Source organism: Toxotes jaculatrix, chromosome 3 (assembly GCF_017976425.1).
Source record: "Toxotes jaculatrix isolate fToxJac2 chromosome 3, fToxJac2.pri, whole genome shotgun sequence".
Taxonomy (NCBI): Eukaryota; Metazoa; Chordata; class Actinopteri; family Toxotidae; genus Toxotes; species Toxotes jaculatrix.
In genome coordinates, this window is record NC_054396.1 from 5,741,668 (window position 1) to 5,760,691 (window position 19,024).

Below are 19,024 nucleotides of genomic sequence, written 5' to 3' on the forward strand. Positions count from 1 at the left end.
CATGTCGCTGAGAGTGCGCTTTGCTTTGCATTTTTATTTTTTTTTGCTCGTACTGTTTGTGCATCCATTGGGCCACGTGATGGATTTGTATTTTTAAATTGTGTAAATATTTATCTCAAAGGAGTGGTTTGACATTTTGGGAAATAGTCTTGTTTGTTTTCTTGTTGAGAGTTAGTTGTAATACCACTCTCATGTTTGTATACTACAAATGAAGCTACAGCCAGCAGTTTATTAGCTTAGCTTAGCATAAAGACTGGAAGCAGAGGAAAACAGGTAGCCTGGCTCTGCTGCGAGGGTGAAGGGGGAAAAAATCACCGGAGCCTACAAAGCTTTCTAATGAACATGATATACTTTATCTTGCTAGTGTAATCCAGATGAAAATCAACAAGATGGCTCCAGAAAGTCACAGCACTCCGCCAAGAAAGAGACCAGTACATACATCTTCAAAAAACCACAACTTGTTATTTTTGCACTTTGTTTTGTTTTGTTTTTTTCAGTCCGGCTAACTTTCCCCCTGACTCCATTCTTTATGCTAAGCTAGGCTAATCAATTGCTAGCTCTAGCTTCATGTTCAGCCCACAGACATGAGTGTGGTAATAATCTTCTCATCTAACTCTTGGCAAGAAAGCAAATGAGCATGTTTTGCAAAATGTTGAACTAGTCCTTCAAATCAGAATCAGCTTGTGCCATAAAGCCGCAGAACTGGAAGCTTGATTTCTTGCATGGAAATTATCTTCAGATGCTATTTTGACTTGCAAGTCTGGTCAGAGCATTTAAATCCAGTCTGTCCTGATCCTTCACTCACAGTTTGGGTTGGAGGAGTGGGATTAACTCTTATCTCCTCTGGGACGTCGTCTGTCTTCAGACTGGACTCAACATGGACTTGTCTAAGCCCCCTCTGCTGCCACTTCACCCAGCTTCATGGAAAACATTCCTAAACAAATCAGTGTTGTAGATACCATATCAGTTTCCTTCACATACTGTATCATGAAAATCCAAAAGCCTCAGTCTCCCATAGCTTCCTGCTTTCTCTGAGTCTGACACAGTCTATAAAAACAACTACTTATTTATTCTGATTCAATTTTGAGAGCAAACATTGCTCCATCTCCGGCAGACCAAACAACTAACTCTCACAGTAAACACCCATGCACAGACAGGCAGGTTGTTTGTTCCTGGGCTGAAATAATAAATCACAGACGGCAGGTTGGCCCAGAGGTCGAGAGGCTGAGTGTGGCTGGTGGGTTGCTGGTTTGATTCTGCTGTTCTGAACATACAATATACTAGAATAACAACTCCAAGGTACTCAAACCAAAAAGTGCTGGATAGCCTACGATAGCAAGCTTAAGCTCTGAATTGTGAAATAATATACAGCTATACACAGCTGATGTACATCAGCATTAAAAAAATTGAAGTAACAGGTGTTAAGGTGAAACACCAGCACTCTCTTTCATTTTTCATCTGTTCATCTTTCCACATGTTTAAACATTTCTTGACACACCATAGTGAATTGATTTTTTTTTTTTTTTTTAAATCAAGCCGTGACCTATAGAGTACCTGCTCGGAAAAATATGTAATCACACGATATCTCAGTATGAAGCAGGCTGTAGATAGACAGAACAAGCACCTTTGACATGACTGCTCTGGGAGTTTTTTTTCCACCCCGTCTAAGACATCCCATAACATCAGTATAGGATTACACACAAGCTCAGACTCTCTCTGTCACACTTTGTCCATGAAGTCTTTGATAAGCCCTTGTTTTTAGTTCTGGATAATGCACATATGGAAAGGTTTTATTGAGCATGGCATTGCATAAAACTGGATTTCCGAAAGAGGAGGCAACCGGTAGGGATGGGTATCTAATCAAGACAGGGTCAGACCCAACAGACGCTGTTTCTGCCTGAGCAGCAGAAGCTGTTGTTTTCCTTCACTGAGCACACCCTGAGTAGAGTTTCATTTACAATTCAAATACAGTCAATACCATAGGACCTCCTGCTGGGACTGAAAATGCATTCAAATCAAAGTGTCAAAATGGTAGAACAGCGTAATATCATGATTTCTTTACATAAGGAGTGCAGTTAGAGGTGTGTTCAAACACGAATCCCACGGAGGTGCTTCAGATATTCATTTTCATACCACACATTGTGATCCAAGTCGATTTTTTCGCCTTCTACCTGATCTTCTCCGCACTCAAAGTGTGTTGCAACTTGAAAGTCTCACTTGTGGTTGTGCTGGTAATGTCCTTCCAAAGTGGCTTGTTTTCACAAGTGTTGTGCATGCCTGAACGCTCACTCACTGTGTTGTAACTATCTAACTTTCATGTCACCTTGTTTATCATTTAGATCTGCGTATTGGAATTTGGCAGTTTATCATTTTAGAAATATTTAGGTGGGGATTTCAGCTATGGGGCTGTAGCTCCGCATTGTCAAAATATAATAACATCCCAATAGGCTACAGTGTCTAGGCTGCATTAAAATCAGATGAATGAAAACAAATTCTGAACCAATAAATGACAACCATGGTTTATTCAGTGGCTCCAGATAGTTGGACAATTGTGACAGCAAAATAATATTTGTGTGCCAAACTTTGAACGTCATATGCGCAGTTAGTAGAGTAGTTACGGTACTGAATTCCGCCACACTTTCGCCCCTAGCGATGGTGCCTTCACTGACTGCGAGAACTGTTGCTTTTATTCGTTCAGGTCGAGCGAAAGGCGCATGAGAAAGTTGGAATTTAGTATTTTTTATCACAAAGACTAAGTGTGCAGTGTCCTCAACAGAGTAACAAAATCGTGGCATATTGGAGAATAGACTATCATTGTCATTTTCAGTATTTATTTTAAAAGTTTAACTTTTAATAACAGTAAACTTTATTCAGATTTTGTCTTTTTCATTTTGCAGTTCCCAAACAAAGTTGTTCCCACTTGAAAAGTTTAATAAAGTAATTATTTTTTAGGCTCACAAACTTTTCTAACTTTTAAAGTAAAAGTTTACAAGACGCACCTGAAGGCACCAAAAGTCTCGGTCAATTAGTAGAGTTTAGACAGTGAGGAGAGCTTGTAGTCTGTCTGTGAGTGCCTCACCAATGACCAGCTAAAAACGCCCCACTGCTCCGACTCAGATCTGCGGGGGTGGGGAGTACACAAGTTTGGATTTGCACTTTGAAAACCATGGGATTCGAGCTGGACCGCTTCAAGGGGACCGTGGACCCGGATTTCAAATGCAACTTGTGCAATAAAGTCCTGGAGGACCCGCTGACGACTCCGTGCGGTCACGTCTTCTGCTCCGGCTGCGTGCTGCCCTGGGTCGTCCAGCAGAGCAGCTGCCCCGTCAAATGTCAGCGGATCTCCACCAAAGAGCTGAACCACGTCTTGCCTCTGAAAAACCTCATCCTGAAGCTGGAGATCAAATGTGACAACCACGCGAGGGGCTGCGATGCGGTGGTGAAGCTGCAGCATCTGGCCGAGCACGCAGAGATGTGCGACTACTCCCCGGCGAAGTGCCGGAATAAAGGATGCAACGAGGTGCTCAACCTGAGGGACATGGATGCTCATATGCGGGAGACGTGCGACTACAGACCGGTAGGGATATGCGAGAGCGGCTGCGGATTGATGCTCACCCATAAAGAGCTGAAATTAAACGGCCACTGCTGCCTGAGAGCCCTGAAGGCGCACAACAGCGCGCTGCACTGCAAAATTATCAGCCTGGATAGAGAGTTCAAGAAGCAGACTATTAAAGCCAACAAGAGGGAGAAGTCGCTCCTCGCACAACTTTCTGCCGTGCACAGCGAGCTGCAGATGACAGCGCTGAAATATCAGAAGAAATTCACCGAGTACAGCGAGAGGATCGACTCCCTCACCAAGACCGTGGCTTTCTCCTGCAAGGTAAGCAGCAAAAAGTTTGTGCTTTCAGAGAGCACAAGTGGCTTTTTTTCCTCTCTTATCCACCGTTCGTTCTCCCCGATGCTGAGGGAGAACCCGTATTCTGTTAGTATCAAGTAGTAGAAAACAGCAAAACATACCCCAAAACATCAAAAGGTATGTTTTAGAATTACTTCCAAAAGTTTATTCTGATAGTTTAAACCTAGACTGTATATTTTCTCCTTAAAAATGTATCAGTAACAAGCATTTTGACCCATCTTTAGTAACGTCCTGCTGTTCAAAAGTTTAAGAGCCAGCTTTATGTGCTTTAAAATGTCTTTCTCAACATGTTTACTTGCATTATGGGACTTTTTATCTCAGGTTTATTGGGCCTCCATGTTGCCTTGGGTCAGTAGTCCCCCCCCCTCTTTTTTCTTTTTACCTCATCACAGATGAAAATGGAAGTCAGATAGTTTATGAGGAATTTTCTGACAATTCTTCCCTTGGGAAACCAACTTTTCAGGAGTCCTACAGTTCTCAGAAGTTTGTTTTCTGCACTGTCTGCTTTGAGACATGGATGTCAGCTGTGCCTCTGGCCAGCTGGCAGTCAATGGGGGAGGGCCAAATATTTACTGCAGTTCTGTACACAACAAGAGCCAGGTTCCAGTTATATATCCTGCTGGCAGCATGCTTGTTTTAGGCCCTCTGTCATCAGATGTTCACCCCTTCCCTCGAGACAGTCATAACAAATTATCATGGATGTAGCAGAGTTACTGGCATAAAAAGTTGTATGAGTGTGGTGGAAGATATTGATTTTCAGTAGGAGCCTCAACAGCGCTTGAAGGACTTCTGAGGGGCTGAAAGGCCTTAAAAAGCTACTGCACACTGTGATGATGAGAAAGATTTGATATTGGTTCCCCTCTGCTTACAGTGTTTAAAGACGTAGGATTTCTTCTAAATCTCTGAACTTAATATAATCCTCTATTTAGGAACCCCTGGTGTAAGGATGTTTTATGGTTTAAACTTAACAAGCCATAAAGGATGGAGAAGTTCGTAAGTCTGTTAATGAATTGAGTGAGTGTATGGTGGTTAAACTGCTGCTGTGATCAGGAGAGGGGAGTGGTCAGATTGTAATCAGGCTCAGTTATAAAATCTGTCCGAGAACAGGAGGAGGAGCTTTTGATTCACTACAAATTGCACAGATGGGACACACACTGCTGACGGCGTTACATAATGACATGTGGATGAATGGGAACTTTTCTTGGATGTTGTTCTTATTTAATTTTACACCTCTTAACTCCTTATTTTTGTCAGTGAAGTTTCCTGCTCAGTTTCTCACCCATGTGACGTCTTTCAAAAACGTCTCTCTTCTCTCATATTTTTTTTTTCCTTCCCTTTTTGCCTGGTGGTTTCATTTGTTCGTTATGGGCTCTGTTCCCAGCAAAATGTGTTCCGGTAGACTGGTAAATTGCGCATCAAAAGCACCGATGCCGGGGAAATGGTGAAATCGCTCATGCTGGGATAAAGAAGCTTGCTGGGCCTGTAGCACAGCTGGTTATCATAGTTCATTTGACAGCGGGATTTTAGTCCTACCATTGAGATATACGTTCAGTACATTATTCCCAGTGAAACCCAATGTAAACAGAAAGAATAAAGTCCTCTCTGCAGGCACACCTTGAACATACATAAAAGAGGAATTGTTCTGGAAATCATCCACACAGGAGAAAGAACAGGTCGGGAGGAGAAGGAGCAGCACTTTGTGGATGATGTAGTTAGGTGGAGTGTGTATTGTTTTTTTTTTTTTTCTTTGACTGTGTCCAGTCAAGCAGTGAAGAGGGTTGTTTGATGGGAGAATCTCAATGCACACATGGCAGTATGAAACAGAGCGCCACAAGCGAGATTAGCTGTGGGAGGCAGGCGACTTGCAGACTGCCACTAGAAACTCTCTCAGAGCTAATAGCTGGATTTATACTTCTGCCTTAAGGGGCTGCCCCGTACCTACGGCAGCTGCGTGGGCTCCAAGGTTATGCTGCAGGCTACACTGTGGCTGACGTGCACCTCCTCAAAAATAACTACACTTTTGGGCTATGATGGAGATACAGCAGCAGCTCTGACTGACTGCTTGTGTTTTCCCCTGCATGTTTCTGATAAAGCTGGAGTTTGTTGAGAGTGAAGACAACATTAAGAAAGTTAAAGAGTAGAGATCTTTTTTTTTTTTGCAGTAACAAAGTGACCATACCGCAAACCTTCTGCTCGAGGTTATCATTTCTGTATGAATGACTGAACGTAAACACAGTGATTACATGGCAGCAGTCTGCTATTCAGTAAAAAGACCCTGCAAAATAACATAATAAGTTACCTGGATGTAAGGTCAGTTCTATAAATCTGTGTGTGTTGCTCTGTATCATCAAGGAAATGAAAGAATATAAACACAGTTACTGTGGGAAACATAAAACACAGTGCAACCTGATCATATAGAAAACATGCATCTAGTGCTGTGGAGGTGATATCAACTTGTGAAATATGACACTGATCTCTAAATTAAAACCTACGGCGGCCCCGCTGACCCCTCGCATCAGCTGTAAATCCAGCTCAGCTTCCTGTTGTGATTTCAGTGATCGGTTAATCAGTGATCAGTGAGATTTGATTAAATTTATGACCTGTTAAACCTTTCTCATGGGGGATATTTTGACTTGTTTTGACATTTGTGATGGCTTCCTTTGAAGCCATGCTAGTGAGCCAGCATTCACAATACCGTGGCGCTGGAACAGCTAAATGAGGTGCATCCGTTACTAGCTGTGTTTCACAACACAAAATGTCCGTGGTGAGAAGGGTCTAATACAGATTTGTTGTGACATATTTGTTCCTCGATTCGCTGTCAAAGATTGAATACAGACCCATCATTTCATGCAACGTTTGACGGGTAACCTACTTTATTTTTGAGCCTCTGACACTCCTCGGCTTAGGCTTCCTCTGCCAGATGGAGGATTTTAATGTCGTCTTATAATAACCAGGCAGCGACTGTGAGGGAGATCAGGATGACCTGGCTCTGTGGAATAACTGACTGAAGTTCCAAATAATAGTCCTAACACATTTTAAACTCCTTCAGTGAGCCAGGAAGAGCAATAAAACAAAGCAAAAACAAAAAAGCTCAGATCTCGCTCTGGTTCACTTCAGGGCTGCTGGAATTGCTGTCACACTTTCCATTCAGCCTCAGATCTCTGTTTTGAACCGAGCTCCTCTTTAGCTGCAGTGGATGACAGTGTTTGGGCTATGTGATGTGATAAAGAGCATCTATCAAACTCACAAGACATCAAAACAGATTTAACGTCCATTGAATTTGATCTGGGTAATCAGGGGCTCAATCTGATTAGGCTAATTATGGACTAATTTTAAAGCTTGAATCTATGAGATAATTTAACAGAATAATGTTCTCCACAAGTTATGTCTCACGCATGGCTGTCAATTGAATATGACAGAGATTACATTAATGTAAAAATGTTTTTATTAATAAAAAGTCACAGAAAGTAACACTTTCCAGAAAAAACAGAAATGGATGATGCTGCTGCTTCCTTTGTGACCATATGTTAGCTTCACAGAGTAATTACCCTCTGAAATGATTTGTAATCTACCACATCAAGCTGAAATGCCTTAGATGACCAGGTCAGCGAGTTTGTACCTCTTGATGAGAGGCCAGTAGTTCATGAATCAATATTTCCTTTTCATTTCTGCATTACAGTACCTACACTATAATTAGATGCACTATGTTAAGAGGCAGATGGAGGGGAAGGCAGTTTGATGGAGGACAGACTCGGAAAGTGTGACTGGTGCTGAGGTGAAGGCTCACCGTCAGTGTGCCAAGTCACCAGCGAGCAGCAGCAGACTAAAGTCTCACTGCAAGTTTGCTTTCTTTCCTCAGCTGCCCTCTTCTTCTTTTTCCAGGAATGTTATTGTTAAGCATTTGTTTACTTGACGTAGCCCCATGTGTTCACCCCCCCAGATGATGTCTGCATGATCATGTTGTGCACTTTTGGCAGTGAGGACGTTTTATTTTTATCGCCTAAGCATACCTAATGTTTTAGTAAGTGCACAACCTCCTGAAGGGATTCACTTAATTTCTTAGGGATTAGAGCTTTGCTAGAGTGTTCGCAGATGTGGAAAAAACTCTGCTTAATTACTCTGAGTTCATTTTAATGGCTCTCGCAGACTAAATGTGAAAACACCTTTAAAATCCATCTAATTTGTTTTGAGGCTGTGTCTCAGAACAAATTTGATGGATGGAACTCACTGTACACTTAATGGCCAACTGTCTTCTTGTTGACAATAACGGCTGTGGTCTCTGTAATTCGGAAGCATGTGTCGCTAATGCTGCCGTGACACGATGCAGGAGCGCACATTCCAGCATGGCCTGATGTGCACATGGCGGCCTTTTTAAGCTATATGGCAGTCAGGACACTGTACATGCCAATAATATCTGCTTTATATTTAGTCCCACTATCCTGCAGCATACTGGAGTGGCAGCTGAAATTATGTTTCCTCATAACTCCTCTCTAAGTCCCTCTTAAAAAAACAGATTAAGAGCTGACTCTGCGAGTTTCCCAGAGTTCTTCATGTCATGTTGCTACTGAGTAAGAGGTCCACTGGTGTATTAATTTACAGAGGACAAAAGTTTGTGAGAGCGTAGGGCTGGTGGGTCTTCTTTGAACTGGTCACTGCTGGTCTGGCTAAGCCTCAGAAAATGGTGACAGTTAGAACTGAAGAGGAAAATTTCCAATGGCATTGTGTTTTTTTAAATGATATTGTGACTGTATTCTGTAAATTAAAATCCAGGATCATGTTTAAGATAATGTTAACGTTATCTTCACAGACAGGACAAGCTGCCGCATAGCTCGAGATTAAAACCTTTGATGTGATAAACTACCTGTCCGAGTTTGACATGAGACAGTTAACCTCTGAGGTTTATTTAGAGACAGAGTCACTACTCTTTTTATCCTTTTTGAGTGGTGAGTAATGTTATCTACTTATCAACCCAGCCATCTTGGCAGTAGCATTAATAGCACAGACACTGGCATGTAGAGAGCTTATTAACTGGAGAACAGCTAATGGTCTCTTTTTTTTGTTTTGATAATTTACAGAATTAACATCACTTAGCTACAGTTGAGCACAATTTGCTTGCAACTGTTGTCATTATAGCTGATGAAATCTATGGCCACATGTAAAACTTTAATGTCCTACAGCTTGTAGGGCATTGTAAGTTATATTTTAGCTATAGCAACTTGAAAGTTACTCTCTTTCAAATTGCAATTTTGCTATAAAACGGCTGAACTCTTGAACTCTAATGAATATGGGACTAAAGAGGTGTCATTAAGCCAATTTCTTCAGTAACACTTTAACTTCACCCCTTAATGTGTAGGGAATGGTATGATAACTTTCTCCTGCCCCTACATCTTGCTCTATTTGTAATTTTATGTTTCAGCGCCTCCATTATCTGCTAATAAGTAGATCATTTGTCCTGTTCTATTCTTCCTCCTTAAGTACCCAGTTCAATCATTCTGTCGCTTACCTGGAGTTAATAATAGATTATTATGAATAACCTCCTGCCATCTCTTTGTTCACATGTCTCTCCTCTGTCTGTCTGTAGGAAGGCGAGACTAAAAGCGTGACGGTTGTCCTTCTTCGTGAGGGTGGATCTCTGGGTTTTAACATCATAGGAGGAAGGCCATGCGCGGTAGGTTAAAAGCCGAGCGTCTTGGAGGTTTCATCTCCCACGGTGACCAGCCAAGTGTCATATGGCAACCCAGGAATGAATAGCACATACTTAAAGCACCACAGGCTTTCTCTGTACTGACTGACACAGCTTAAGACAGTCATGCATGTGTTTTCTAGTCTGTGGATAGATGGACCGCATCTATCAAGTTTTATTGTGTTTATATATTGGTCTGGTTTAGCGGATTTGGCATCACAGATTAAAAAAACTATAATTAGTTTTATGAGAGTTAAATCTGGGATCATGGCTTTGACCACAGTTGTTTTGTCTCTAATTGAGGGGATTTTGGTGGTGAGGTAAACACAGAGGAGAGGAAAGGGTCTTTTATCCCGCCCTGAACCTTTCACAGCCACTGTGTTTTCTGCCTCGAGGCTCTGAAGTGAAAGTCATTAATGGTGCCACTTGCTCTGCTGAGTGAAGGGTTGAAAATATCTCAACATTGGTTACTGCTCTATCTTCCGTACATGGATCTTCTTTCTGCAGCTCCTATTGAAATGGTGTTCACCCGTATCTGTTTCACCGGGACTGTTAATAGGGCTGTTTTTCCACAGCCACAGTGACGCACTTTTCTGTAGCGATATAGATTATCACAGTAAAACTTTTTATGGCGGGAAACTATAAAAAGTTTTTCTTTTTTTTCTTTTTCTTTTTTAACTCGACTGCATGGTCACAAAGATTTGCAACCTTTCTCGCTGTTGTGACAGAACCCATGTATCAAACTCAACCAAAAGAGAGCAGAGATAATGTTTGGTTTTTGCTTCCTCTACTCGCCTCAAATCAACAGTCTGTGTAAGAAGCTATTCATTAAAATGGAAATAGCTAATATCCCTGTAGCGTTTGACACAAGTGTTTCATGTGGCTGTTATTTTGGCATGGCTTGGTAAGAGCAATCAGCTGCCAGGTTTTGTGGTCTCTAGAAGGTCTAGTTCGTCTACAGCTCTCAAGATAGGAGTAACTGTAAGGCAAAGCAGTAAGCTTGTTGAAGCATTGCTGCAAATTCACTGTACATGATGCCCCTGAAAGAGGAAGCAGACAAGAATTTATTAATTAGAGTTAGCACTATGACTGAGGTTTCGTTAAATATCCCATTAAATTGCTGTTCTGTACTTGTTCTGTTCTGCTGGTGGTGTGAGAAAATATATATATATATTTTTTGTTATTTGGTTGAACTGACCATTTAACTGGGAAGACTCACAACATGTATTTGGTTGGTGTGTGCAAGCCTGCACAAAGCTTCAGAGGTTTTTAAAAGTGATTTACTGAGTTTTATTTATTCAGTGCTCCTAACACCTCTTCTGATTAAATTTAGCAAGTTTTCAAAGATGCTGTCAAAAATTTGTGCACTGCTATTCCACATAACAATTTGAGTACTGTGCTTTTATTATTTTCCACATAACAACTGCTACGTATTCCACAGGACGACAATGACAGCACTTCAAATGAAGGGATCTTTGTATCCAAGATCATCGAGAATGGTCCAGCGGACAAGGAAGGAGGCCTTCAAATCCAGGACAGAATAATAGAGGTATGTGGCCTGCACTGTAGTGTTTCATGGAGGAGGAAAAAAAAACAGAAGCTGATGTACTGTAGGTGTGGAACTTGGATAATGTGACAGCTGCTGTCTGCCCCTGTCAGCACAAGACCATCGCACAATATTTCTGTTCCAGTGACCTCTGAAAATTAAACTCCAGCTGAAAGCAAGCGAATGTGACACATCGAATGAGGATTTACATTTTCGGGCTTTTATTTGAGCTCACGACAGTAAATCCTGCAGACAGCTAAAGTTTCAGCATACACTCCTACCAATCAACACTCAGGCAAAGGCTTTGTTAAGTGGGGCATCACTGCAGATAGGCTGAGATAAACCTGAGGCGAGGATGTCTGTCTTTGGTTTTGCTGAGTGAGAAAGAGCCCTGTGTTCGCTTCCTAGCTGACAAATCCCTTATGACAGAGCTGCCGTGTAGCATCCTCCTCTCGCCTTTAAACAGAATCTCGTATGGAAAGGCCACCTCACCCCGAGGTCAACTCGAGGGATGCGTTGAAAAACTCAACATCACAAAGGTTGCTTTTATAGAACAGTTGTCAGCCAGAATCTTACACAATGGCTGCATTGAACGGAGAGGGTTATGTGGATTACGAGTGTGTATTACCGCGTGCCGCAGGATGACAAATATGGTTTGTCGCAGGCTTTATTGTCAAACCTCAGTGAAATTGCCCTGGAGCATTTTGACCAGCGCATTGCTCACAGAGATGTTTGTGGAAAGTGTTTACAAGAAAAGAGGACTCCGACATCTGGACTCTGTTGATCACTCTATCCTGTCATTCAAGCAGTTGAACGCTAACTACTCACAAAAATGCCACAAGTCCTCTGGCACAGGCGTCGCCCTGTGGTTCTAAACAATGGGGTTGTAAATATGGCAACACCACAACTAAGATGTGACATTTTAGTCATTTATGATCTCTTCAAGTAACACAATCAAACAAGTGTCTGAAAACTCTCTGCAACTTGAGATTTGTCATGAGATCCCTGAACAAAGGACAGGTTGAACCAGCAAATTTGCTGGAATCTTTGGTGGGAAGAGTCCAGAAAGAGACTGGAAGTGGGCCACTAGCTGATGAGCGAAGAGATATCAGCTCACGTGTCACATGAACATGTACGACTGGAAGTGTGTCTTTGCGTTTATCTGCAGTGCCTGTTTTTATGAGCTCGGCTGCATGTTTTTGGGCCAGATGTTGCTTTATCTGGTTACTTTAGAAGATATCTTGTGTAGGATTAAGTGTTGAGATAGCCACTCATTACCTTAAAAAAAAAGAGTAAACTATTTTGCTTCAGGATAATGCTGTGTTCGTGTTAGTTTTGTTTTTTGAGCTATTGTGAATGAAGTCACGAAATCTCTCCTACAAGGAGAACACATGAGCAGGGAGGACGTGAAGAGCCTGAGGAGGTAGCAAAGCACCCTATTAAGTGACCTTTTCTTTTCAAGAGATGAAGGATTACTAGACAAAAACCAGCAAAATAAATCATTCAGCCATTGAAATAGAAATGTATAGACAGTTCAGAGTTGTTGTTCCACATTGGTGCTTTTCATCAGATGGGAAACCTGATAGTGGAGGTGGTTCATATTTCGAAGACTCCCTCTTTGTTAGCTGATTCAAGCAAAAAAAAAAAAAAAATTCCATGTCATGGTTTTTCAGACCACAGTATGAAATGCAACGTCATAACGACATGTTTGCAGTTGCGTGGGTTGTATCTTTGACCTCGGGTGATTGGATCTGGGAACCCTTTGGTTTTCAGAGGTGAATCAAAGGAATTTAATCCCACCACCTACAGGCAGTTTCATCTTCATGTTTTGAACTTGTGGGCTGAAACCAACAATTTGTAACTTTGTCCTGTGAGGGACAGGGTGCATTTGAGAAGCAGAAGCCTTCAAATCTGGTTTCTCTTCACACCACTTAGAATTTTTTTTTTTTTTTTCAGGCAAAAACTGGATGACCTCTGTCACATATTATATCTATAGAAATTGTTGTAGTGCATGGTTGATGATAAAGATATTTACAGAGCACACTAGGTGTACTTAAGGAAACCTGAGTTGATTAAGAAAATGGTTAAATCCATGGTCCTTTCAGAATGATTGCTACAGTATGTGAGTTTGTTTATTTGTCAGGATAGTGTGTGATACAGCTAATGGTTACTGTCATTATCAGTCAGTGTATTGATTATCTTTTAGATACATCCTTTAATCTTCTAGTCTGGCCAACAGTTCACCGAGCCCAAGGTGTTTTCTTCACATTGCTTTTGAAGACAACATAAAAGATTAATCAGCTAAAGGTTCACTAAGCTTTTATGAGTTGAAGCTGGAAAGTTTCTGTCAGATAAACTTTTCAGATTTATCTCTCACGCTTTAAACTACGTTTACCATTTATTGGAAACCATTTTATAGTTTCATCAAGTGATTTTTTATTTTTTTGGACACTTGGTGGCAGCAGAACAAACTGAAAATATGACATTTCGCAACATTTTGGATTTCCGAAAGCTGGAAATCCAAAACAATGAGCCAAAGCAGGCTATAAGGCTTTGTAGATCTCTGTACACTGCAGAGTTTGGTGGTAACTTGTAACTTTTTGTTAATATGAATGACCCGTTTCACGTTACATGTAGCCATTTGATCCATTGTTAATAAAATATTAATATTATAACATAAACATATTGGCGAATGCAGCTTCAAAAGTAAAATACAAAAAGTGCTAATGTGTCATGTCTAGCACCACTGTCGTTTTCCATGACGGTGGAATGGAAAGTATTTACCCTTTTCTCAAACACACGAAATGCGTCTTACAAGCCTACACAGGTGATAATTTTGACGGCCATTCACAAGGCATAGCATAACACTGCTATGAGGATCAGCTGCTCTGTAAAAGGACAATCATATTACATGGAGCAGTGAAAAGCACGTTCACCCGAGGAGGCAGAAAACCACAGCACTGTCTACAGCCACAGAGCTGCTTTCTCTTCCTGTAGTAAAGGTGTTAGTTCCAGTAAGTCTATATGGATGTAACATGTACATGATGATCCACAGCTCGTCCTTCTATAACAGGCTCTTAGCGGGGGAGTGTGATAGCAGATGGCTGTCCTCTAACTGAGCTACAGGCTGCTATGATTCAGCACATGAATGCCTCCTTGTTCAGCCAGACATTTTTCTCATAAAAACCTCGACCTGTGTTTGCTTTTCCTCCGCAAGCTGAAAAATCTTAGCACTCTGGTCAGGATCTGCCTGTGTTTGCCGCCAGGATTTGATAAATAAGATCTGATTCAGTTTAACGGTGGGATTGGTCTGGTATGAAGGGCTTTGCTCTACAGCCGTGGCTTATTCTCTAATTCTCCTCTCTTCAGATAGCTGATTGATTGTGTACTTAAACATTATTTAGAAAATGTTTACGTGTTTACCATGTAAATGTAATCCCCTTGTTTTGTTTTCTGTCTCACTTCACATTGAGCAATGCTGGAAGTCCAGCAAGAGTTTGTTGCTGTGTATTTTTCCACAAAAATGAGCCTCTTTGCTTGTGCAATATTACTAAGCCAATGTCACAATCCCAGAATGACCGTGCCTGAGCTCCCAGGGTGAAGGGGATGTTTTCTGTGTGGGGCTTCTGAGTGTGAAAATAGGAAGAGAATGGAGACGCCTGGGCCGCCGTTGTAAATGTCGCCTTGTAAATCCTCAGCAAACATTCTTAGGTCGCAGAGGGTGAACAGCAACAACTACTTTAAAATAAACTGACACTGCGAGATGCCAGTTCTAATATGGAGGATGGCGCTGCTGTGTGTTTTTGGGTTTGGATTGGGGGTGGGGGTGGTAGCCAGCAGGAGAATGTCCCTGCTAAGACAATGTTTATATAAATATATAAACTAGATGACATTTGAATTGGAAAGTGAAGATTGGAAGGCTAAAATTCAACAGAATTTTGCTTCAACATCTCCATGCGACAGGGCGTCCTAAAACGTGGACCAAAAATAGGAGACATGTTTGTGCCAGCACAGTTTTGTAACAGATGATGCAAGTTTCTTCTCTGTTCATTTAACCTGTTTGAGATGCATAATGCATTTTTTGCACGATTAGCTGGAGGAAGAGCAGGAGGAATGTGTTGGAAAAATGCCAGGGGTCACACTCAAACGTGTCTGAAATGCAAAATAGGCTGCTATAAATACATCTAGTTTATTGGCAGAGAGGAAATAAAATTGAACACTAGTCCTGAGACGCCCAGATCAGCTTTATTATGTTTGACACAACCCGTTCCCATGATCGCACTGCCATAGATTATACTAATTATCAAAGAATCAATGGGCTTTTGGCCTTCTGGCAAAAGTTAACTACACTGTAAATGTCTAAAGTTTGAGAAAAAAATAACTTGATTTTCGATAGCGCTGCAAAATAATGCATTCTCTCTTAAATTGCCGGGGGTAATTTCACGTCTATAGTTAAAATATGTAACAGTGACATGCTCCCAGGGCAGCACATCTGGAGTTTCTTACTTGTTGTATGAGTTGCGAGGTTACCCACAGTGAGCCACTAAACACCTCAACCCTCCCCACAGTTACTTAAGTATCTAGTCACCAGGCCAGAGAGCACTTAGCAGTGATTGAGAGAAATGTGAAGTGAGCTCTGTTGGAGGTGGGTCCCAAGCATGCATGACAACAAGCCTTTATTCCTCTTTGGTGTGAGGAGGCAAGAAGGAGCGAGATATTCTGAACAATTTGGTGAGAAATTGGAGGCAAAACGCTGCCTTTTGCTGCAAATTAGTTGCGTCACTTTTTCCTTTAAGATCTTCCAGATATTATTCAGATCCGTGAAAGGCCATCATGACAAGAAGGCTGGTTTTATTAAGGCTGATTCAGTAAGTGTTGAGTAATTACCAGCAGCGACAGTGTGGCTGTTTTCACCCTGTGAGTCTGTGTGTGTGTGTGTGTGTGTGTGTGTGTGTGTGTGTGTGTGTGTGTGTGTGTGTGTGTGTGTGTGTGTGCGTGTGTCATTGTGGTAAAATGTGGTCCTAAAGACACCTACTGTAGTGGGAACTACCATAGAGGTAGTTTGGTGTAATTTGTCAGTCTGCCTGTGGACACAACCGTGTAAGATGCAGTCACGAAACTTTACAGGTGTGTAGTTCAAAATGAAGTTTGAAGATGGATCTGGGCTGACCCACAAATACTGAGCAGTCATGTAAGACCATAGTAAATACAACACTGCTTTCAGCATGTGTGAGCTCTGAATTAAATCGTACACTTGATTGTTCCTCTGATGATTATTGTGCTCAGCCTTGGTTTTAGGAGTATGTACTTTATAATTTCATTGAATCTGACAGCAGTTTTTTTTTCCACACCCAAAGTTGTATTCAGGTTGTCATCAGTGTTATTGGATTAAAAAAAAAAAATGTCAGTTTACAACAGAATGGTGCGATTGATTCAACCTTACTGTCACTAATAAGTCGTTGCAGCACATGGCATCCTCAGCAAAGCACATGTGCCAAAAGTTTCCCAGGTGTTATTTCTGACCCGCAGGACAATGAGGAACAGACATAGAAGTTATTTCCCTAAGGGGATCACATGTTGTTTGGCATTCTGAGGCAAGAAGCAGGCCTTTGTCAGGCCCTTTATTAGATTTTGGCCCCTGTGCAGGCAGTGTGTTCATTCCCCCAGATGGACAAGCAGAATGTGGCCCCGCTCTGTTGCTCCTGTCTGGCCCTGGGCAGGATGAATCCACCCCAGGCTAAGCGGGCCAATCCTTGCAGTGAGCCACATTCCTGTGCCCCGTGGTCCAGCTGAGGCAGGAGCAGGACATTAAAACAAATCTAACTTTAAAGAGTCCATAATCAGCTTCTGGTTGTAGCCGCTGCCCTTTGCAGTGCTGGTTTTAAGAAGCGAGGACAAGCACATCTTTGTTTTCCACTGCTCCATATGGGGGGAGAAAAAAAAAATTTAAGATGTGGAGTCGTCTCAGTCTAGAGATGGTGTGAGGTGAGCTTATGCTTCGCTCTTGCCAGAAGGCTGCTTTTGTCTCTGTCCCTCACCACACACAGAATATTGTATTTTCCACTCAGTTTAAACAGCTTGCGTCCTCAAAGGCGAGCCGGCACTTGATGATTTTTGTGGAGACACACAGTCTGGGCCTACTGTAAATGTGTTTGCTCGGCTCCAACACAGTCTCAGCCGGCTCCTTGTTCATTGCAGCTAGTGGGTTAATTTATGGCTCCTAAAAGGTTTAAAGGGGGCAGAAATAGACAGGTGTAATTAAGGCAAATTTTCCTGCCAATCAATCACTGGCCTTGTGTAAATGGATCAGCAACAATCGGCTCAGGTTGCTCTGCCAGCTGCTTCTCATGTCAGCCTCTGACCCCCAAGCACAGACTGCCCACCGACTCCTAATTAACTACCCTCAATTAAACCCTAATAGGCTGATTAACAGACCCTTAGTTGTGCTGTAATGGCCCGTCGTTTCCTCCCAGTGCCCCTCTGAAATGCATCCTGACTGCAGCTTGTTAATCACCGCCCCCGCACTCTCTGCCTCTCTCTCTCTATCTCTGTCCCCTCTAATGTCTCTCTCCCTCTCTCTGTCTAGCAGGAAAGAGATTTGGCTTAGCACACTTGAATTCCTGAGACAATAAGGGTTTTTTTTCCCCATTTTTTGATAAATAGATTGACAGACAGATAATCACAGTAAAACAGTGTTATTGTTATTATCTGCTGACACATGCTCATTTCCAAGAGACGACAAAAAGATTTACACAACACTTTCTAACAAAACAGTAGGATAAGAAGTGCCTTGGAATTTGAATAAAACTATCAGGACAAATAGTAAAGTTGCCTCGTTATAAACTGTCTCAAAACCACACAGCAGTGCTGCTTTACTGGTCCATGGCATCACAAAAAAATCCCGTGATCTACGGTGGTTAGAGAGTTGCGCTTTAAAGCTCCTCCTTGACCTTAGAAACAGTATTTGACTCAAGAATCTTACCTCCATGTCCAGTACCTAGTCACAGGCCTAAAACAGATCTAAAATACAGATGTAAAATATCTTTTTGCCAAGAAATCAAAATCTCTCCCCCACAGTTAATATGCAGTATGTGTGTGGTACTGCGATCCAGTCTTATTCCAGTTTCTGTGACTGTACCAGAAATAGCACAACATGTCAATGTAGCTTTCTCAGTATTTGAGATGATCACAGCGTGAAACTCACAAGGGAATGAAAAGGAAATGGGAAACAGTGGCACAGTCCTAAAACCATCAGCTAAATGAAAGTGTTGACAGTTTTTACCAGATTTATCCTCCATTGTGTAGACCACAGTTTAAAACTCAGTGTTTCTACATTTGAAAAGCTGTAAATCTTTCTCTTTGGTTTCTGCTGCAGACGAGCCAGAAATCTCAAAGAACTGTCTGAGCTTTAGGGACACACAGTAAAATACGTCACTGTCGCACTTTGATCAAATAAACTAACAGTACTTAACTTCAGGCCTGTACAGAGGTAGTTCATTCCACTTAGAGCTGATAGATAGAGGCATCATGGCAAACATAAAATGTAAATGGGGACTGGTGATTGAGGGAATGCTCCATGCAGGGAAATCAATTAAATGGAGAAACAGGCTGCCAAGCCTCAGTGCTAGACTTAAGAATAAATCACAAGATGTTGACAAGCATGCAGCTTTGTTTGTAGATTTCTTTTTTTTATTGTTACATTTTATAGGAAACTTATTTTGTGTGTAATTTCAGTTGAACAGGGCATACAGCGGAGTCTCTTCTGACACAACTGGATTCTCGTGAGTCTGTTTTATGACCAGTGCCAACACTGTGATGATACACGGAGGGACTTTCCTGTTTTATTACACAGATTCCATCTCTGACTCGTTGGCAGCAG

The 19,024-nt window shown here is 41.8% G+C and overlaps 1 protein-coding gene across 3 annotated transcripts in view; it reads left to right on the forward strand.

The window, feature by feature from the left end:
- The first annotated feature begins 3,056 nt into the window (after positions 1-3,056).
- Positions 3,057-19,024, forward strand: part of pdzrn3b (PDZ domain containing RING finger 3b) — a 90,266-nt gene continuing 74,298 nt past the window's right edge. Inside the window, exons 1-3 of one of the 3 annotated variants that reach the window (XM_041034556.1) lie at positions 3,057-3,880; positions 9,498-9,584; positions 11,041-11,148. In XM_041034556.1, the coding sequence (XP_040890490.1) occupies positions 3,167-3,880; positions 9,498-9,584; positions 11,041-11,148 (909 nt within the window). In that variant the 5' untranslated portion in view covers positions 3,057-3,166. The remainder of the gene's footprint in view (positions 3,881-9,497; positions 9,585-11,040; positions 11,149-19,024) is intronic. The other 2 variants (XM_041034557.1, XM_041034558.1) reach the window with 2 other exon arrangements.